Genomic DNA, 22,360 nt, shown 5'->3' with positions numbered 1-22,360 from the left:
TCCTGTCACATGCTGCAATATGGATGCGCTTAGAAGACATTATGCTAAATGAAATAAGCTTGTTGCAAAAAGACAAATACTGTATGATTCCACTTGTATGGTATACCTAAAGTAGTCAAATTCATTGAAATACAAAGTAGAATAATGACTGCAAAGGTCTGGGAAAGAAGGGGAAATAAAGATCTTAAGAGGTATAGACTGTGTATCAATTTTGTAAGATGAAACAGTTTAGGAAATCTGTTGCATAGCAACCTGAATATACCTACCACTACTGACCTGTTCACTTAAAAAAGGGTTAAGATGGTAAATTTTATGTTACATGGTTTTTTTCCTAAAAATAATTACTTAGGGACTTCCCTGGTGGTCCAGTGGTTAAGAATCTGCCTTGCAACTCAAGGAAAATGGATCTGATCCCTGGTTGGGGAACTAAGATCCCACATGCCACGGGGCAATGATCCCAAGTACTGCAATGAAAGAGCCCATCTGCCACATCTACTGAGCCCGTGCACCACAATTAGAGAGTCTATGTGCCTCAACGAAAGATCCCACCCACATGACTCAACTAAGATCTGACGCAAACAAACAAATAAGAGAAAAAAAAATCAGTTAAAAAAAAAAATTACATTGCCTTGCATATTCTTTCATTTTAAACAATTTTTCCCTAAAACTACATAAATGCCAGGGATTTAATAGTGACCAAAGAAAAACATCATTAAGTACATCAAAAAATTTATACAAATCTCTTCCCTCTTGCCATGCATCTGTTTTTACAAACTTGAGCCAAAATTATAGGTAAAAACAGTTTCAGTATTTAAAGGGCAGGACAACATTTTTAATTAAAAATTAACAACCAGACAATACATGACACAGTACAAGAAGACTAATTTAAATCCAAAATACTGTGGGGCCCTATTATCTCATATATTTTGCTGTAACTCTCAGGATTAGTTGTGAAAACTGTTTGTATGGTTAGTTGTTCAGTCATATCCAACTCTTTGCGATCCCAACGACTGCAGCCCACCAGCCTCCTCTGTCAGGCAAGAATATTGGAGTGGGTCGCCACTCCAGTAGGATCCCCTGCTTCTCCAGGGGATCTTCCCAACCCAGGGATCGAACCCAGGTCTCCCACATTCCAGGTGGATTCTGAACTGGTCCCCCCTAAAATGCATTAAGTGTAGGTAACTATAGCACAACAGCTCCAAGAAGGCAAGAGACAACATCATCTGTTTCAGTGAATTCCAAGAGCCTATACACATTTGATATACAATAAATGCTCAATAAATTTCATTAAACTTGTCTATGAAAGAAGCATCAAAAATTAGAACCCACTTCCACTTAACACTTTTGCATCTAATTCTTAAGCCTTGTAGGGAGCAGTTTTATTACTAAGTACACTGGTGTTCAGTAAATGCCTATGTAAGTTAACTGAACAGTGAGTATTATTGCATTTCTTAACAGTATTTAAGAATAAATAAGGAGGCCATTCAAAATATAATAATGCCAACAGATAATCTTTTAAAAGAATACCAAAAGAAACAAAAACATTTCTTGACGATATAAAAAATTTTCAAATAGTTTTCAGAGTTACAGGCTTTTTACCTTCATTAATACAAATGGGATGAATAAAGATTCAAAAAAAAAAAAAAGACAAGTGGTCTGTATACATTTAAAGTACATTTTTCTTCACAAGTGCAAGAAACTGCCAAAGAATCCTAAGCAGATTACTTTCAGATGTATCACCAGTAAGAAATATTATGCATTGTCTATCTAGGGCCTGGACAAAATCAGGCCCTAATACAGTTTCTCAAAGGTTTTTTTAGGACTTCGCTGGTGGTCCAGTAGTTAAGAATCTGCCTGCCAACACAGGGGACATGGGTTCAATCTCTTGGGGAACTAGATCCCACATGCTGAGGGGCAACTAAGACCACGCACCACAACTACTGAGCCCCGAACCCTAGAGCACATGCTCTGCAACAAACAAGAGAAGCCACCACAATAAGCCTGCACACAGCAACTTGAGTAGCCCCGCTTGCCGCAACTAGAGAAACCCCACGCGCAGCAACCAGCCCAGCTAAAAATACATAATTTTTTTTAAAAAAAGGTTGTTAAACCATATCCCCTAGTACATCAAGAGATATACATACACTACTTAATCAGAAACATGGGAGTAGAAGGAAGGCACCGAAAGGAAATTTTCAGAATAAAATGGAAAATAGTAGGGACAATAAGGAGAAAGTTTGCTATAAAAATGTCTCAAGCCCATCAAGGAAAAAATTAGGAACAATCAGGGAAACATATCACATCTTCCTAGTAGGGGGAAAAAAAAAGGAGGGTTGGGTAATGTGCTGTGCTGTGCTTAGTCGCTCAGTCGTGTTCGACTCTGTGACCCGATGGACTGCAGGCCACTGGGATCCTCTGTCCATGGAGATTCTCCGGGCAAGAATACTGGAATGGGTCGCCATGCCCTCCTCCAGGGGATCTTCCCAACCCAGAGATCGAACACAGGGTTCCCCCATTGCAGGCATATTCTTTACTGAGGCGCCAGAATAATACTCTCACGCCAATATAACAGAGAGGACCTTCATGCTTTCAAACAACTGATTATGAAAATCTCTGATTTCTCTTTTACCATCTTGCTCCTTCCTTCCTTAATGTACTCATATCGTTGTTTACATTAAATTTAATTACAGATTAAATAAATTCAAATTAATAGATCTGGTTATAACAATTCTGATCCATAACCATGTTTATAAAAAGGCTGTTGATTTAATCATGCTTTTTGCTTCTTTTTTTTCCCCTATTTTTTGTCTTAAGTTACAAATTTAACTCTTCAAAATAACTGAATTGGGTCAAAAAACAAATCCATTTTTCTACGAGACAGCAGTGGTGTAGTGGAAATGATACTGATCTGAAGTCAAAAGACCTGTCACTGTAAATTTTGTCAATGACCTCTGACAAGTTACTGAGTCTTTCTACACCTTAGGTTGTCAGGAGAGTACTGGAGGGGATGAGGGTTTCCAACTACAGCCATCTTCAAGTTTAACTGCTATTAACATGGAGAGTCCGGTTTAATTACAATATGTTTGCAAAGAGCTATAACTTCTAAGCAATCCAAACAGTGTCAAGTTAATGAAGAACACATGGAATAATCTGAAAAGCTCCATCTCAATAGCATTTTACCTTATCTGGATTACTTGCAGCAGACATTTGATTTACTATGAAACCATTAAAATTTTTCTCAGAAATGTAGATTTTTTTGCTTTGCTTTTGTTTTGGTTTGGCTGCACCTCGAAGCACGACCAGTGATTGAACGCAGGCCCACAGCAGTGAAGGCCCTGAGTACTAACCACTGGACCTCCAGGGAATTCCTGCAGACATGCAGATTTTTAACTGATTCTCTCATCTCATAAAGGGCACGTCTTTGTCTTGACCTGGGTATTTTATATTTTAACCCTTCTTTGAAATCGTTAAATTATTTATTTTGTACACGTTAAATTATTCATTTTGTATACAGGTATAGGGTGAGAAAGATTCAGAGTAAATCAGATAGGTACACCCAAACTTGTGAAACAAGTAATATTGCCAGAGCTTAAAAAGCACTGGAGCAGAAGTACAAATTCAAATTATAGTCCAGATTTGCAACCAATTCTGAAGGAAAAAACTTTCTTCAGAAACTTTTTCAGGTCTTCTAAAGGGACCAATTCTTAAAACCTAGCATGGCATTAACAATGTAGTCACAGTGTGGACATATACCTTTTAAATAATGCTTCAGCACTACAGATCTAATACAATAATGTTAAATGTTAGGGATAACACTATTTTGACATCAGTTCAGTTCAGTCGCTCAGTCGTGTCCGACTCTTTGCGACCCCATGAATCGCAGCACGCCAGGCCTCCATGTCCATCACCAACACCCAGAGTTCACTCAGACTCACGTCCATCGAGTTGGTGATGCCATCCAGCCATCTCATCCTCTGGCGGCCCCTTCTCCTCCTGCCCCCAATCCCTCCCAGCATCAGAGTCTTTTCCAATGAGTCAACTCTTCGCATGAGGTGGCCAAAGTACTGAGTTTCAGCTTTACCATCAGTCCTTCCAAAGAACACCCAGGACTGATCTCCTTTAGAATGGACTGGTTGGATCTCCTTGCAGTCCAAGGGACTCTCAAGAGTCTTCTCCAACACCACAGTTCAAAAGCATCAATTCTTCGGCGCTCAGCTTTCTTCACAGTCCAACTCTCATATCCATACAGGAGACAGGGATCAAGACCATCCCCATGGAAAAGAAATGCAAAAAAGCAAAATGGCCGTCTGGGAAGGCCTTACAAATAGCTGTGAAAAGAAGAGACTCGAAAAGCAAAGGAGAAAAGGAAAGATATAAGCATCTGAAAGCAGAGTTCCAAAGAATAGCAAGGAGAGATAAAAAAGCCTTCCTCAGCGATCAATGCAAAGAAATAGAGAAAAACAATAGAATGGGAAAGACTAGAGATCTCTTCAAGAAAATCAGAGATACCAAGGGAACATTTCATGCAAAGATGGGCTCAATAAAGGACAGAAATGGTATGGACCTAACAGAAGCAGAAGATATTAAGAAGAGGTGGCAAGAATACACAGAAGAACTGTACAAAAAAGATCTTCACGACCCAGATAATCACGATGGTGTGATCACTGACCTAGAGCCAGACATCCTGGAATGTGAAGTCAAGTGGGCCTTAGAAAGCATCACTACAAACAAAGCTAGTGGAGGTGATGGAATTCCAGTGGAGCTATTCCAAATCCTGAAAGATGATGCTGTGAAAGTGTTGCACTCAATATGCCAGCAAATTTGGAAAACTCAGCAGTGGCCACAGGACTGGAAAAGGTCAGTTTTCATTCCAATCCCAAAGAAAGGCAATGCCAAAGAATGCTCAAACTACCGCACAATTGCACTCATCCCACACACTAGTAAAGTCATGCTCAAAATTCTCCAAGCCAGGCTTCAGCAATATGTGAACTGTGAACTTCCTGATGTTCAAGCTGGTTTTAGAAAAGGCAGTGGAACCAGAGATCAAATTGCCAACATCCACTGGATCATGGAAAAAGCAAGAGAGTTCCAGAAAAACATCTATTTCTGCTTTATTGACTATGCCAAAGCCTTTGACTGTGTGGATCACAATAAACTGTGGAAAATTCTGAATGAGATGGGAATACCAGACCACCTGACCTGCCTCTTGAGAAATCTGTATGGAGGTCAGGAAGCAACAGTTAGAACTGGACATGGAACAACAGACTGGTTCCAAACAGGAAAAGGAGTATGTCAAGGCTGTATATTGTCACCCTGCTTATTTTGACATACCTTCCATAAGAAATAAGAAAAATAAGCTTGTTTTTCAATTAAACGGCAAACTGAAAAATTTCAACTATTATCTATTAATGTTTACCCAATCAGTAACTTACAAAATATTATGTAATACAGCCTTTATACAGGTGTTCCTCTTACATTTAAAATATTTTCAAGGAGGGAAAACAAAACAATTAGAACCAAGAGCAGAACTACATTTTTAGTGCCAACATTTATATGCTACTTTACAATGTAGAATAATTAAAGGGAAAGGGAGATCTGAGAATAGAACAGATACTAAATTTTTCCAAAACACTAGGCACCCTTGTGCTCGTTATTTAATTAAGAACTAAAAGGACCACATCACACAATGCAGTGTGATTTAACAATGACGCCACTGACAGAAAGCCACTGGAATAAATAAATAGGAGCAACTGAAAAAGTCTCAAGACTGTCTTCTCAGTCTTTCCAAATCAATCAAGGCACCTAGATTTTAAAGGAGATCTTTTCTACTTACACTGAACTCATTTAAATTACACTTATAAAATCACACTAAAGAAAGCAAATGATGCTGAAACACGATGTTATAGTCAATAAAAGTATATTATTTTAAAATAGAAAATTCTCTTGTATGACCCTTTGCAGCACTAACTAGAATGATAATTCTGGACACGTTTAAACCAACTAAACCTACTTAACACTCACGTTCAAATGAACTCATGTTCAAATGAACTATTTCTGTTAACAAAATAGGTCTCAGCAATCTGACCCCAAGTTTAGCGACACTGTTGGCAAACCAACTCTGGTATCGCATTCAACTTAACTTCTAAGAGGCGACATTTTCCCGACCCCAATAAAACTAAGCAGATGTGAAATTTTTATTTTTAGTTTCTGAAATTTGCTTCATGAGTGTATTATAGCCATCAAGGAAATATGTTTTATTCTCTTGCCAAAGCCCAGTCCCGCACTATTTATTAGGCAGAACTCCCACGAAGTCATCCAAACTAAGTCTTTCAAAACTGGCCCCTCTTCAACCTTGGGGAAGAGTTTTTTGAACTTAGCCAGGGCTGAAAAAAATCTGAAGCTTGAAGCTTAAAAAACAAAACAACCCAGAACCGAGATCAGAGCGTATACTACTAAATGAGAGGAAGGAGTGTTGATAAAAGAATAAAAGGGACAGGGTGTTAATTAAAAAAAAAAAAAAAGAAAAAAAAGGAAAAGCTGTTCACTTAAAAAACAACAACAAAAACTAAGATCCAATAGATCTCCACATTACTGGGTGGTCCCTTCTTCACTATCACCCACCAGTGGCAGAACTGAAAAACAGGAACACAGAGATGGGTGGCTGATTTGGGGTCTAAGTTTGTGCCTTTGCCTGTATATTCAAGTAAACAAATAAACATAATAAAAGTCAACAAGAGAACTTAGAAAAGTTTTAAAAGATGACTTTTAAAAATAATAAATGTGGAAGTTCCCTGGCAGTCCAGTGGCTGGGACTCTTCCATTTCACTGCTAGAGGTGGGGGGTGGGGGTGTAAGGGTTCAATCCCTATTTAGGGAACTAGGATCCTACAAGAAGCCACGTGGTAGGGCCCCAAAAAGACTAAATCTATTAAGTGACATAGAAGCTGCAGTCTTCCACAACCATTTAAAAATAATGTTTCCCTTTACAGAATGCTATCTACTTACCTATCTTACAACATGAATTCATATTCATGGCTCTTTCCACTACATCATACTGCCAAGAGGCTGAGTTTTTCTAATAAAATAACTATATACCAGAAAAACAGGTAAAATGAGAGACTTTGTAGCAGCCAGGCAACAGCTAAAGAGCACTAAGCTTCCAGGAAATGACTGCATTATCTTTCATTAAGGCTGAAGTCAGATCAATTGAAGGGGAAAAAACGTTGCACAACTATGACTAACCAGAAAGGAGGAAACACGTATCTTCAAAAACCACTATTAATAAAGCAATCTCAACCCTCACAAAATGGCCTTTCAGAGCTTCATTCTCTTCTTAGTGAATGTCAAGCTGCTACTATCTTAAAAAGACATGCGTTTCCTAGAGCTCAGAGACCATCAATAACAGCTAGGAAGGTAGCCCTATTCTATGACAAAGTAAATGGCAGAATTCCCCAGACCATGATTTAGCAATGAAAGCGTCTCATAACTGTTCCTTAGAGCTCCAGTTATAAACCGTTTACATGTTGCAAGGATCCAAATTAATACTATCTACAACAATCTCAATAACTTAAGAGCAAAGAGAAAACAAACACACAAACGTAGATTACCTAGAAAGTGTCTAATTTTCCAAGCTGTTAGGTTCAGTTTTTATTAAACTTTTCCCATTTCTACTCACATAATTTTTGGCCTATAAACACTTGCCAGCTCTATAGCCTTAAATTTCAAAGTAACAAAAGATATCTTTTCCAAAAGATTTTTAACAATTTAAAGGATGTCCCAAGTTAAAACATGACGTCTCTTGTCCCAAGTTAAAATTAATAGGTAATGAATGCTCCAGACTAGAACTAACAGCAAGTAGTCTCATAACGTATGTGCTTCCCAGTATCTCAAAGTCCTTATCTGGAAAATAAGGCAGGCGTATGAGATGATTCCTAAGGTCTCTTTCAGCTCTAAGCTTCTATTTTAAGATCTCCAATTCACTAAGAAAATTTCTATCTGTTAAGGCTCAAAATGTAGTAATTTTAAACATACTACTACAAGACTGTGAACTTGAGCAGAACTCCCCACCACAGATTATCCTCAACTGCAGGAGGCAGGAAATACGGTTGCCTATTTGTTACCCTCTCTTACATAAGAACCAATCTAAACAGAATGAGAACTCTATAATAAAAGTAAACAATTAACAAACCCACAGATACACCAACAGAAGTAGAAGTTCAGTGGTATTAAACTACTTCTCATCATAATTTCTATATATCATCCCAGAATATAAAGATGCCTATGTATCCTAATGTGCTTCATTAAAGATTAGTTCTATCACCATGATCATTAAAGATTAGTTCTATCACCATGAAATTTAAACTGATAAACTCTAAATAAATTCTCACCGTTTTAAACAGAGGTTTTAAATTTCAAATTAACCAATACTAGTAAAATACAGTTCAAAATAAATGACTAAATAGTGTCAACTGATTCAACATACATTCCAATATATACACCTCTTTCCTTGACAATTCTCTTTCCCCCTCAAAGTCCTTACTTCTAATTCCTCTCAACTCCATCTCCCCACTCCACTCTGTGCCCCACTTCTGTTCTCTTCCACCTTTCAACCATACGCTACTTTCAAAGCAGTCTAGAAAGTGGCTCTCTAATCTAGAAAGTATTAGAATCATTACCTAGGAGGCTTAAGAAACAAAACAAAACAAAAGAAAATCACCTAGGAAGCTTATTAAAAATACACATTAATACTTTCAAGCTAAGTAGGAGTTGAAAAAATTAAACCTCAAAGGGTAGGCTCTTCTGGTTAACTAAAAGATTAACCAGGGAACTTATTTTGTTGAAGTCCTTTGGAATCCATCAGTTTTCCCCTGCTTACAGTTTGTGAGAAATATCTGATGATTTAATAACTGCCCTACAGATAAGTTTATAATCCATTCCTATCTGCAGAGAAGAACCCTCAAGCCAAATAAGGCCCTGAAGGTAAGAGTATTTTATATTTTAAGAAGGTTGCAAAAACAAAAAAGTACACGTAATTGAGAACTTATGTGGCCCACAAGGCCTAAACTATTTACTATCTGGGCCTTTACAAAAAAAGTTTGCCCACTCTTGTACTGTAGTACCAGGCACTGAATGTACAGAGACCCCAAGGACACTGCCCAGAAATGCTCCTTTCTGGACAGAGTAACTGAAGAGGAAAAAGTTTTCATTAAGTCAGCTCCAAATGACTTAGAATCATTGCTATTTCTCTAACTGACTTGCCCTCAGAAGTACTGCCCTCAGAAGATTCTACTCCTTCTTTAGACTCAATGGTTTCAGCTGAGATGCTAAGTAGCTCTAGAGATAAATGCAAAAGATCTCAAGTCTTACCTGAGGCATTTGCTATTGCCAAGGGTAGGCTTGGAAGCTGGTGCACCTGGATTCCTGGAGCACCCAATGCACTGAGGTTAATGGTCTGGAGGCCAGGCATGGAGGAGAGCTGAGCAGCATTCACAGTGACTGTGCCGGCAGGGATGGAGGCAGCTGAGGCAATAGGCGTAAGGGTGGTACTGCTGCTGCTGGTCTGCCCCAAAGAAACACCCTGCATTGGGGCCAAGGTGATTGTCTGGGCTTGTGGGTTCTGAACTTGGAGGTTCTGCAGCTGAAGAGTCTGCCAGCTGACCTGTCCATTGGGCCCCACTGTTGGTGTCCGGATGATGATGGGGCCAGAGTTTGGAACAGCCTGAAGCTGAAGGTTCTGGAGGGTTTCCTGGGTGATAGCTTGAGTTGTAAAGGTCTGCCCTGACAATGGGGTGGCTTGGAGGGCCTGAAGGGCCTGTCCCCCTTGAACCAGCTGAGGCTGGATGAGAATTTGTTGTTGTTGCTGTGTCTGCTGGTTTTGCTCTCCCTCTTTTTGTTGACTTGCTTGCAGTGAACCTCCAGATGTCTGGTTCTGCTGGATGTTCAGAGTATCAGATCCCTGCAGCCCGCTGACCCTCTGGGGTGTCTGGCTCTGAGAGCTGGTCCCTGCTGATCCGCTGGTGGTAAAGTTCATAATTCCCATGTTGCTGGTGGTAGTAGTTGTTGAGTAGCTATTGGCATTGGTGAAAAAGGAGCTGGAACTGGCTTGTGAAGATACCAAACTGGCAGAACTGATGGCAGTCCCTGAGGTGACAGGCTGTGAGCCACTCTCCTGGGACCCAGAGCTGCTGATCGTGACTGCCTGAGAGCTAGGAGTCAAGGTAGCTGCAGAAACGCTGTTGACAGGCAGCAAGGTAATATTCCCATTCAGGGCCACTGGTACGTTGGTCACATACTGAGTCTGTCCTGAGAGTACATTATTAGCCAGGCCTTGAAGGGGGACAGCCTGCTGGAGTAGGTTTGGCATAGCAGCAATGATGTTGCCTCCACTTCCTCGGTTTGTGATGATCTGTTGGTTTGCACCTGGTATGATCTGTATCTGACCTGAACCATCCTGCTGCACTTGGGCCCCAGTGGCAGCAAACTGCAGCTGTTGCCCATCAACGGTCTGGAACTGTGGGATTACTTGATACTGAATATTAGGCATCACTCCAGGTAGTCCGGTCAGGACTTGCTGGTTCTGAAGGTTGGAAGTGGCAGCCACAACATACTGCCCACCGGAGACCGTGCGATTCTTGGAAGACTCACTGCCATTGTTGCCGTTGGTACTGCTGCCACTCTGTTCCTTCGAGGTAGGGGTAGCCCCAGAGGAGGAAGAGATGATCTGCCAGCCATTGGCACCCTGGGAAAGTTGTGTGGCTGTGAGGTCAAGCTCACCTGTGCCCCCTGACTGGCTTGGGCCCTGGGAGTTGTTGCTGTTTTCATTGGGTGACTCAATTCTGCTGCAAGTTGCTGCCAGCAGAGCCAAAGGGGATGGCTGGGATTCCTGGCCAGAAATAAGGGAGAGGAAAGGAGTTACTTTAGTGATACCCATTTGCCAGACCAGGGGGCAGTGTAACAGTGCAAAAGGGAAAAAAAAAGAAAAACCCAACCAAACAAAAAGTTGGATCTATCTATACTGTTGAAACTCTCATTTAGGGGGATCTCCAAGTCACTTGTCTAGCTGTGCTTACTTCCCTATCTAGAAAATGGTTTAGCCCTTCCCCAAAAATTTTTTTGTAAAAAGACAGTCATCTAAGGATATTTACAGCCTCTCAGCACCTTCCCCATTCTGTCAGGATCATCACTTACCTGCCCTCCTCCTCCGCTGCTGCTGCTGCTGCCTGCGCTGCTGCTTCGAGCCTGAGAAAAGGCACCACTACCATTTCCATTGCCCCCGTTACTGCCACCAACTCCTTTTTCAATCTTCACCACTGCTGTCATTTCATCCATGGAGTGATCTTGGTCTAAAAATAATTTTAAAATAACTTAAAATTGGAGAAAGCAAAAGGTCAAGTGAGAAAGGGTAAAAGAGGCTGTGATGAAACAAATGACTAACAGGAAGGTGAAAGGCGCCAGTATTAAAAAAACGATTCGGGGAGAAGGAACAGTTGCAGACCAGTAGGATGTGATCTAGGCTCAGTGATGCCAAAACTGGACCTCAATTCTCCCTTGCACAAAATTAAAGTCAGAAATCATTGAAAAGGTGCCTTTGGTACAGGAAATACGAGGGTCGGTGGGCATGTTGAAAAAGTAACCTGGGGGAAAAAAAGGATAGATAAGGCATAAAACATGTGGGTGGATGGAAAGTTTGCTAAAAACTAGGGTCAAAGGAAATGGAGAAAGAGAAAATCTCAAGTGTAAAAAGTAACAAGAGGTAAGGAGGAGAAAGGGGAAAAGAACAGATAAAAAGTTTGAGTGGGGAAACATTTATACATATTAATAAGGGGCTAAAGAGGTCCAGGGGTTAGAAATCAAGTGATTCGGGGCGGCTAGAGGGCGGGCCCTAGAGGGAAAGGGCGGTTTCGGGGTGTGGGGCGTGGAAAGGGCGGGACGGTAGGGGGGAGGGGTAATTTACGGGGGGAGGGGTAATCTACGGCAGGGGGGGGGAAGGGAGGAGGGCCTTGGGGCCGGCGGCGACCAGAGGGCGGGCCAGGGAGGCGGTTGGCCCGGGCGGGGCCTGCTCTGCTCGGGCCGCCCCCGCGGCTCCAGCCCCCGGCAGGAGGAGCCTCAGGCGGGCAGCCGAGTAGTGGGGGGTAAGGCCCGTCCCCCGTGGCCGGGGCGGGCAGGGGGCGGGCGAGGCCACGCTGCCCCCTCCCCCGGGGCGGGTGGCCCATCCCCCTCCTCCTCCTCGGAGGCCCCGCCACTGCCCCTTCTCCCTCCCTTCCCTCCGCCCCGGGCGGGACCAAGGCCGCCGCCGCCGCCTCCCGCCCGCCCCCCCTCACGGCGGGGACCGCCCGGTCGGCCCTCGCGCGCGCCCCCTCACTCCCCTCCCACCCCTAAGCTTGGAGTGGACTCATCCTTACCGCTCATGGTAGCAGCTGAGGGACGAGCTCAAGGGGGTCCTGTCCGGGGGGGTTGGGGGGGGCCAGGAAAAACGCGGACGCTGACGAGGCAAGCGAACCCGGACCGGACAGGGAGGGGGGGGTAAGGAGGAGGGAGCAGCGCGCCACAAGCCCGGCCTAGGCCCCGCCCCTTTACTGCTGCCCCGCCCAATGAGGGAGGGAGAAAGGAGGGACTTGCAGAAGAAAGACGGGCAGATTGCCCAATGCTAAGGCTCGCTTGCTCTCTAAGGCGTGTAAGACAAAGTTGCGTGCGTGGTGTCCGCCCCAAAAGATCGGCCTCTCAGTTTTAGAGGCCAATGAAAGAGGCAGGAAGTGAAGGTGGGCAGGAACTAAAGATGATGGGCTTGGGGAAGAAGCCAGTCAACTGCCAGGCGGGCTCCGTGAGTAGTAGGGATTGGAAGAGCTTTCATTGGAATGACAGAACAACAGCCAACCAGAAGCTTGGACGTGCCTGGGCAAAGTCCTAGTGGGAGGAGGTAAGAAGTAGACAGGAATGGGATAGGATGAAGCAGATCAAAACCAATCAGAAATCAGGCGGGCAGCCAGGAAAGTTATGATTGGATTAACACTGAAAAGAGACGCGATAGGACGCAAATTGACGTGTATAAAAGCCAATTGAGCGCCGCGTGAGCTCTGAGGGCAAGAACCTGGAGTGGGCAGAGGAGAATTGGCCTCTGCCTCAGTCGTTCGGTCCAATGAGGTGGCTGGGGGGAAAGTCAGCCACCGCCTCCACTTGGCCGATGGGCGTTACCAGAGCCGGGAGGGAACAGGGCTGTGCCAAGAGGAGTCCGTCGCCATTTTGGCCCTCCTCTGGGGACGTCTTTACAGTGATTAGGCAGCAACGCTTCAGCTGAACCGTGCAGCTCAACAAGTGTCAGGCCGAGCCACTCGGCGCAAAGTTCTGCTTTGACACCAAGGCTCGTTTGAGTCTTAATTTAACCGCTCTTAAAAGTACTTCTCGAGTCTCACCCCTTTAGGGGTGGGCGGAGAGGCAGGCGGATGCCTCTGAATGTGGTGTAAGCCCTGTGGGTACAGGCGCAAGAGCTCTGGTGAGAGTTCTCACACAGCCGGTTAACGCGCTGACCGATTTGCGAGGTCTTTGTGAGACTCCAGCAAACGCCATTTTATTAAATTCTCCCAATTTGTCTGGTGCTGGCTACCTAAGGCGGGTTAACTTTTCAAGAGCTTGCATTTGAAGCTAAATTATGTTGGAGAACCTCCCATAATCAAGATGCTATAAGCCACTTTACGCTGCCGCTGCCCCCTTAATTGTAAATACGCTGTAAGCAAAGTAGCAAAATAAAGTTCTTGCTTTTTGCAAGTGCATAAAAGGATTTTTCCTGAATTTCTGGCCTCCCATTCTGCCTTTCCTTTATCCTAGTTTTTGTGGCGGCTGCCTGGGTGACTTGTCAATAACGTGACAAGGTCATATCTTTTCTCACTTGTATGTTATATGTTGTCACTTCATTATCTACAGTTAAGCACTTGATACTGTCATGTTTTAAAGTCTGGATTCCCCGAAACTGAGGCTTCATGTTTCTCTGGGCAAGGCCAGAAGGTAAAAGCCTACAGTTAAGTGCCTAGGTCAGCTAGGTATCTTGCATTCCTAATGTCATTCTCATGAGGAAGTTATTAGTAAGTATTAGAGGCTATTAGTAAGTATTTTGTACGTTGAGATATTTGTAAGTATTTTTTAAGTTAAGAAATTGAGGCTAGGGAGTAACTTCCCAAAGATCACAAAGCTAATGAGTTGTGCCAAATTTCAACTCAGAATAATCCCACAGAAAGTCTATAAGTTCTTAAATGAATAATGCCTGTATAACCATTTATAAAATTGAGCTTAATTTTTAAAATGGGCTTAATAAACCTTTTTTTTTTTTTAAAGAAAAGCTTTTTGTTTCCTTCTAGCTCTTAAAAAATCGTGCACGTACTTCCTGGAGAGCTTACATGGTATCATCTTCTTTTATAACTTTATTACAAAACATCGCATTACATTTCTATTACTAGCATCGCTAAGTCAAAGTTTCTCAAAATAGAATATCAGGGAATCTTTATCTGTATTCTCTGGACTGCTTTTTTTAAAAAAGGTAGATTCCTAGACCCCATCTTAGGCCTAGTAAATGATAGTCTCTGGAGAGGGACAAGAGAACACAACTCTTTCAGGTGATTAGTCCCTAAATCACAGTTTAAGAAGCACTAAAGGAAGAAACTTGAGAGAAGAAACTTCCAGAAGGAAAGAAACTTCCTGGAGGGAAGAAGCTGCATTGCTCATCTTTGTAAACCAAGCTCTGGAGATTCCAACAGCTGTTTAGTGTATTTAGCAAAAGACCACACCCAAACTTGCTGAGGCGGGTGGAGGGAGGAGGAACTAAAGCTGTGGCGCAGTCCTCTGAACATTTCTAATTTAATCCATTCAACCAATGTAAGAAATTGTCATGCTCTTCTCCAGTACTTTAAATTATGACTGTTTTGTTTAGTTTCAAAGCTTTTTTTTTTTTCTTTTCCCAATAGTTCTAAGATAGTCTAAGCCAAAAATGGGAACTAGGGTTTGGTTTTACTCCAGGTAATGATAAAAAAGACCTAGCTTTAGACCCAGAAGTTCAAGAGCCACGGTCCTTTACACAGTACTCTCTCTTTGCTTCTCCAGGACGAGACAGAATTCGGAACCTGGCCTGTGAGGGACGTCCTCAACATAAGCTTGTTTATTAACAGTTTCTGAGAGCAAATGGACATGTTGTCCAATTCATCTGTGAAAACCTGAACAGATTTTCTTTCGACTAAACAACAACAAAAATGAATAAACTTGTTTCAAGTTTGTCTTCATAACCGTTTGTGAAATCATTTAAATAACTCCTAATGACTGTGTTTAAAAAAAGCCATGTGGATTGAGGGTTGTCTTCATTCAAAACCACTCATAAGAACACAGGCACTCAGTGCTAACACTCCAGTGTGGTAATCGGTCTGCCCTGCACCTATTCAGGCTCATCTTCCCTGTCTACTACACTCTTAGCCTTCACTTTGTTCTTTGTTGAAGTTTTCCGCTAAAACATGCTTTCTTGGGTCTCCAAAATTTAAAAGTACAGTTCACTGAGCTGGTCCTCCTTCTGGGCTCATAACTCTTATTTTTGATAAAAACGAATTTTAATGCAGTCTTTGCTAACTCCCCCAGTTACTGTAAACTCGATCCACCATGCTCTTTTTACATACATCCATTAAAGGTATCTAAATATCACATCTCCAGTCAAAGTAATCTTGAGGGCCGGGGGTGATGCCTTTTCCCTATGTATCCTCAAGGCCTAGGATATAGTTCACAGTAAACACTTGATAAATGAAAGGGGAAGCCCAGTCCCCCAAATCCTGAATAGGTCTTCAGATAGTACAACGCCAAGGATTGCTTCTCAGCCTTGGGTTGGTTGCCTTTTTCAAGTCAAACCTGATTTTGAAGATACTCTTTGATTTTAGCCATTTCCCATTTAGCAATCTGGTAACAGGAATATTTTACAAATTAAAATATGCAAATGATTCAAAACTCTTCTTTTATAACATCATTGTAAACTTCTCTCTTGGTAAACTTTCAACAACAGCTGTTAAGAACAAAACACATTGACTAAAATTCTGTTTACCTGTCATACCTACTCTAAGATAAAGAAGCTTAGGAAAGAAAAAGAATCCCTGACAAGAAAATAAAGTCTCAGAAAATAAACCTTGATTTTTCACATCATGCACATTTCAAGTCATTTACAAAGTAACTGGTGACTGGAGAAGATAAATGGATCATCACACATCCCTCAGTCTTTTCAAGACCCTGAAAACGCAGGTAACTAAGAACTCTAAGAAGTCAGGTTTCTTTGAGAAGCTCAGAACCTGTTGATGAGAAATTCAGGACAGGCTACAGATATTCTTTACTGTTATTATTTAAAGTGACTCATTCTGCATCTTTGCTGGGTTTGTTTCCTTATCTGAGAAGCGTTCAGGTTCATCCCTGCCTGGTACTAAGAAGGCAACTAGTAACAGTACAACTAGTCCTGGTCCGTGGCTCTGGTTGTCTTGAAGGTGCTGGAGAATAAAGAAAGGCTGGGGGGAGGGGTTTCTTTTTAGAGCTGAGAGGCATCCTCAAGAAGCCTAGTTATTGTTGGAGCTGAACTCTGGCCCAACTTTCTGGAATATTCTTTTCTGAAGACTGCAAGAACACAGGCCTGACAGTAAACTCAGTTCATGGTCCCTGCAGCTTAAAGAACCCACCTTTTGGCAAATAAAAGCAGAGGTGGTTTAAGGGATAGTGAGAAAGAGGAAGAGAAACTGTCCAGAGACACAATCCATCTGCATTCTTGAGAGCTAGAGGAGGCAAGCTGGAGGCACCCGAGAGATTCAGAGAGGAGTCTGGACCCCACTGTGAAAAAGCCGCTTCACTGAACAGTTAAATCTGACCCCTAGGCACTCCAGCTTAAAACAAACACATATTCAAAACATTTCCCTCACCCCAAATATCTAACCTTTTCTGGCTCCTCTGCTCACCAGTCCTGGAAACCTGTGCTTATTGCCAAGTTACCCTCACCAGTTTCCCCCACCCCCACTCGGCCCCGGACCTCTGCACCCCAAGGGTGAGTGGGGTCCTGCCTGACAGCATTAAAAAAAAAAAAAAAAAAGTTCCCTTTTTAACCAAAAATGAAGCAGTTTCCTTTTCTCTTTCCTCTCCTGGGACAAGAAGCCCTGAGTTCTCCCCAGAATCCAGAGTCGAGGAAAGAGCTGAGCCACCCCCCAGCTTCCCACTCCCAGTAAGGAGACTGGCCCCGACTGGCTCAACAGGTCTATAAAAAAGACTTGCCCTCCCCGGGCATCCAAAGCCCAGGCTGGAGGAAGGAAGGGGAGGGGACCGGAGGGGGCCGGCCTGGGGCTCGCCCGGTTTCCCCCTCCCACGGGGCCACTCTGAGGGCGGGCGAAGGGCCGGGCTGGGGGTGGAGGGAGCTGGATACATAAACAAACCCGCCTGGGCCACGAGGTGCCCAGAGGAGCGGGGTGGGGTTTGCCGGCCTCTGGGACCCAGTCTGGAGCTGGAAGACGGGCGTGGGCCGGGCCTGGGCCTCTCCACCCCCAGTTTCCGGCTAGGGGTGGACCAGCTGGCTCTCCCCAACCGCAAACCCCTCCTTCCTGCTTTGCCCTCCCTCCCTCGAGCCCCAGAAGCCCGCTGAAGCTCCTAGAGGCTTAACACTTGACTTTTCCTCTCTTCTTCCGGAAGTTTTCACTGTCCCCTAGGCGAGTGGGTGGTTCCTGTTGGGGAAAGGCTCTGGCACGGCATGTTCATGCCTTCTTGGGGTGCCCAGAGAGATGGTGGAGAGGGCCGGAGCTTTACAGGCTTTTGCTTCCAAGAGACGTTTTCCCACCGCTACCCTGAGGCTTGATCCCCAGCCTAGAAGTAACCTTTACCACAGCCTGACTTCTCTCTGCATTCCCCTCCTCCACCATTGTAGGCGATCAGAGGTTCCTGGACAAAGGTCCCTGGGCGTTTTCCACTAAGAGCTTAACCTTCAGCCACTCACAGCTAGTAACTGATACTTGTAGATAGTATAGTGTTTCTTTCTTGTGTGTGAAAGTCACTCAGTTGTGTCCAACTGCGACCCCTGGATTGTAGCCTGCCAGGATCCTCTGTCCATGGAATTCTCCTGGCCAGAATACTGGAGAGGGTAACCTTCCCTTCTCCAAGGGATCTTTCCCACCCAGAGATCAAACCCTGGTCTCCTGCATTGCAAGCGGATTCTTTACCACCTGAGCCACCAGGGAAGTCTCTTTCTTACTGATTGGGAAATAAATTTAGGACTTAAGAAGTGTGTCCAACCAAGGTCTCAAGACAGAGTGAGGTGGGACTCCCTGATGCAAATTTTTCTCTAGCATTTCTTTCCCAAAGTGTGGTGGCAGTGAACATTTTTGTATGTTTTCTTGTAATAAATTTTTAGAAATAAATTTAACTACCTATGAAGCCTGTCATTTCACAGGTGTTATTGTTTAAGATGAAGAAAAAATAAATGGTATACTATGGAACAAGAGTGGAGAAGGCAATAGCAACCCACTCCAGTACTCTTGCCTGGAAAATCCCATGGGTGGAGGAGCCTGGTAGGCTGCAGTCCATGGGGTCACGAAGAGTCCGACACGACTGAGCAACTTCACCTTCACTTTTCCCTTTCATGCATTGGAGAAGGAAATGGCAACCCACTCCAGAATTCTTTTCTGGAGAATCCCAGGGACGGGGGAGCCTGGTGGACTGCCGTCTAGGGGGTCACACAGAGTTGGACACAGCTGAAGCGACTTAGCAGCAGCAGCATGGAACAAGGGGAACCTGATCATGGTAAAGATAAGAAGGTGGCATGTGATGGATGGACCTAGAGATTATCACATTAAGTGAAATAAGCCAGACGGAGAAAAACAAATATCATATCACTTGTATGTGGGATCTAAAAATATGGTACAAATGAACATGTTTACAAAACAGAAATAGACTCACAGACATAGAAAAAGAAAACTTACAGTTACCAGAGGGGATAGTGGTGGGGGCCGGGGTGGGGAAGGATAAATTAGAAGTTTTGGATTAACATATACTCACTGCTGCTGCTAAGTCAATCGTGTCTGACTCTGTGCGACCCCAGAGATGGCAGCCCACCAGGCTCCACCATCCCTGGGATTCTCCAGGCAAGAACACTGGAGTGGGTATATACTCACTACTATATATAAAATAGATGAACAACAAGGACCTGCTATATAGCACAGAGAACTATACTCATCTTGTAATAACCCATAATGGAAAAGAATCTGAAAAAGAATATATGTATATAAAACAGTCATTTTGCTGTACACTTGAAACTAACAAAATACTGTAAATTAACTAGACTTCAATAAAAATTTAAAAAAAAAGAAGAAGAAAGTAGAATGTGAACGACGACTGGAGAATTACATGGTAACAATCCTGGTCTCACTGTCTTACTGCAGCTGTTTTTAAGAAGGGAGAATGAGGATACTTGAGTGAGGGGCTAGTCCAGATGATCCACAGGGGTTCTTCCAGCCCTGACATTCTAAACTTTAAAATCAGTCAAAACATATTTAAAGCAGAAACTGCACGTTAGAAGATAAGAAAACCTGAGCTAACAGAGGCAGGAATTTTCTGAGCCACACCACCACCGCCGCCACCACCAAAGATTCCAGAGTAGAAGAGGAAGCTTCCTGCTCTCCGCAGTGGAGAGTGCAGGACACAGTGAACAGGTCTTGAAATGGTTTATCTCCCCTCAGTCCTGGGGAATTTTGCCTGGTTAGTCTCCTCATTTCTGCAAGGTGCACACAGCAGGGCTGAAAGGAAGAACTGCCAGTGTGGTATCCCTGTCCCAGAGGACTGGGCCAGTCCAGGCTGCCAGCATCAAGCTGATGATCCTGAGTGGCTCGTCCCTGACTTCAACCCACACTGTGTTGCTAAGGGCAGCAACCACGGAGACTGCAGTCCAGTGGGAGCTCAGCCTCCAGATCCATAGGTGGTTAACTGCCTGTATCCCCTCAGGCTTAACTTCCCCTCAGCTAGCTTCAAAAACACAGAACCCCAGACCACCAGCCACGAGCTTTATGTGGCCCTGATGTAAGGCAATAAGAAGAACACTGCTTCACCTAACAAATATTCTTCCCTGAATCTAAGGAATTCTTTAGATCTAATTTCCAGTTTGCAGAAAATGTGGGGGCTGGAGGAACAAGGTAAGTGAAAACACAAAGAAACTAATTAGAAAAATTCCAAAGGCAATTTGGGGTGACTGTTTCTTCAACAAGTCAATGGCATGGAAAAGGAGGAAGAGTTGCTCTTACTTAAAAGAGACTTAAGAGGCAAAATAGTCACAAGCAACATGATCTTACTTTGAACAAAACTACAACAGTAAAAAGATCTTTTGGGGATAGTTGGGAAATTTTGAACATGGACTATTAGGTCATATTAGAGAATGATTAATGGGAAAGACTGAAGGCAGGAGGAGAAGGGGACAACAGAGGATGAGATGGTTGGATGGCATCACAGACTGGATGGATATGAGTTTGAGCAAGCTCTGGGAGTTGGTGATGGATAGGGAAGCCTGGCGTGATGCAGTCCATGGGGTCACAAAGAGTTGGACACAACTGAGCAACTGAACTGAACTGAGGGAATGATTGTTAATTTGGGGGGAAACATAAGAGCATTGGGATTATATAAGAACAAGTTTTTATTAGCAATGCATATTAAAATATTTCAGAATTTAACTCAAAATGTCTGTAAATTATAGTAAAATACTTAAAAAAAATAATAACTGAGGGAATTCACTAGTAGTTTAGTGGTTATGATTTTGAGTTTCCACTACAGGGGCCAGGATTTGATCCCTGGTTAAGGGAACTAGGATCCCTCAAGCTGCATGGTGAGGCCACACACAAAAAATAATAAGTAAATAAATACTAACTGACCTAAATGTGGCAAATATTAACATAATTACTTTTCTGACCCCACTTCCCGAATAGTAATCATTGTTAAGTCCAGATGATAGTTATATCAAATTCATTTTCTTCACCATTCTGATTTAAATGCTTTTTTAGCAATACAAATAGTTTTTAAACTAATTAAATAATAATAAAATTCCCAATTTTAAATGTTTATTTTTATTATTTGGTTGTGTCAGATATTAGTTGTGGCACACAGGATCTTTTAGTTTCAGTATGTGGGATCTGGTTCCCTGATTAGTGATTGAACCTGAGCCCCCTGCTATGGTTTTTCAAGTAGTCATATATGGATGTGAGAGTTGGACCATAAAGTAGGCTGAGCGCTGAAGAATTGATGCTTTTGAACTGTGGTTGTTGGAGAAGACTCTTGGGAGTCCCTTGGACTGCAAGGAGAGCAAACCAGTCAATCCTAAAGGAAATCAACCCCAAATATTCATTGGAAGGACTGATGCTGAAGCTCCAATACTTTGGCCACCTGATGCAAAGAGCCGATTCATTGGAAAAGCCCCTGATGCTGGGAAAGATAGAAGGCAGGAAGAACAGGAGACGACAGAGGACAAGATAGTCGGATGGCATCAGCAATGCAATGGACATGAATTTGAGGAAGTTCCGGGAGATGGTGAAGGATAGGGAGGCCTGGCGTGCTGCAGTCCATGGGGTTGCAAAGAGTCGGACATGACTGAGCGACTGAACAACAACAACCCCTGCATTGGGAGCATGCAGGGAAATCCTCACTTCTCCTTTTATGGCTGAAGTCTCAGGCCCATGATCTCCTTTCTTTACTGCAGGAGTTCACACTTCTTTGGTTATTCTCTTTTGCCCCTGCTTTATTAGCCTATGGCATAGTACCAAAGACATGCCACCTCTGGCCATGTCTCTCTTGTATTTGTTGATTTAGAAGAAGGGAGTAGAAATCTGAGGCTCCTCCCATGGCGCCTTTTTAGAATCCTTTTCTGGGTGGTGGTAATAGAATTTGGGGAAGATACTCTTCCCTGCACAGCAGCCACCCATGTGTGAGCCAGTCAGCATCACAGCATCTATCACACACTGTGACTAACCCAGAAAAGTAAAGGACTCAGGGGAAAAAATGGAGTGATTTCCTGAGGGGCAGGCTTCTGACCAAGGCTGAAGAGGGAGGCACTAAGCTGGAGAACTTCCTGCCTCCCAGCTTGTGTGATTATCCCCCACCAAGGAATTTCCTGGTGGTCCACTGGTTAAGACTTATCTGTTTTCACTGCCAGGGTCCCAGGTTTGATCCTTGGTCGGGGAACTGAGATCTCACAAGCCACACAGCCAAAAATAAAAAATAATTGTATCCCCCACCATTCCTTGCTCCCCAAACGAACGCCAGTCTCTCTGCTGTGCACTTTTATTCAGAGTTGAACGTTTCTATACAAGATAGAGCTGTAGACACTGGGGAAGATGAAACAAAGG

General features: G+C 43.3%; 1 protein-coding gene and 1 long non-coding RNA gene across 5 annotated transcripts in view; one reads left to right on the top strand and one right to left on the bottom strand.

Annotated features, from left to right (window-relative positions):
- Positions 1-12,524, bottom strand: part of SP1 (Sp1 transcription factor) — a 35,138-nt gene extending 22,614 nt beyond the window's left edge. The window contains exons 1-3 of one of the 3 annotated variants that reach the window (XM_025284254.3): positions 12,401-12,524; positions 11,187-11,341; positions 9,366-10,881 (exon numbers count right to left, since the gene is read on the bottom strand). In XM_025284254.3, the coding sequence (XP_025140039.1) occupies positions 9,366-10,881; positions 11,187-11,341; positions 12,401-12,407 (1,678 nt within the window). In that variant the 5' untranslated portion in view covers positions 12,408-12,524. Of the gene's footprint in view, positions 1-9,365; positions 10,882-11,186; positions 11,342-11,433; positions 11,735-12,400 lie in introns of those variants that run through there. The other 2 variants (XM_025284256.3, XM_025284255.3) reach the window with 2 other exon arrangements.
- Positions 11,996-15,265, top strand: LOC112584609. 2 transcript variants are annotated; one of them, XR_006550611.1, is made up of 3 exons: positions 11,996-12,130; positions 12,724-12,915; positions 15,087-15,265. It is a non-coding gene; the product is annotated as an uncharacterized LOC112584609 (long non-coding RNA). The 2 variants fall into 2 exon arrangements; XR_003108920.2 differs by lacking the exon at positions 11,996-12,130 and having other exon boundaries at positions 12,681-12,915.
- The last annotated feature ends 7,095 nt before the right edge of the window (positions 15,266-22,360 follow it).

Source organism: Bubalus bubalis, chromosome 4, assembly GCF_019923935.1.
Source record: "Bubalus bubalis isolate 160015118507 breed Murrah chromosome 4, NDDB_SH_1, whole genome shotgun sequence".
Taxonomy (NCBI): domain Eukaryota; kingdom Metazoa; phylum Chordata; class Mammalia; order Artiodactyla; family Bovidae; genus Bubalus; species Bubalus bubalis.
This window is presented reverse-complemented; position numbering and strand designations above follow the sequence as displayed.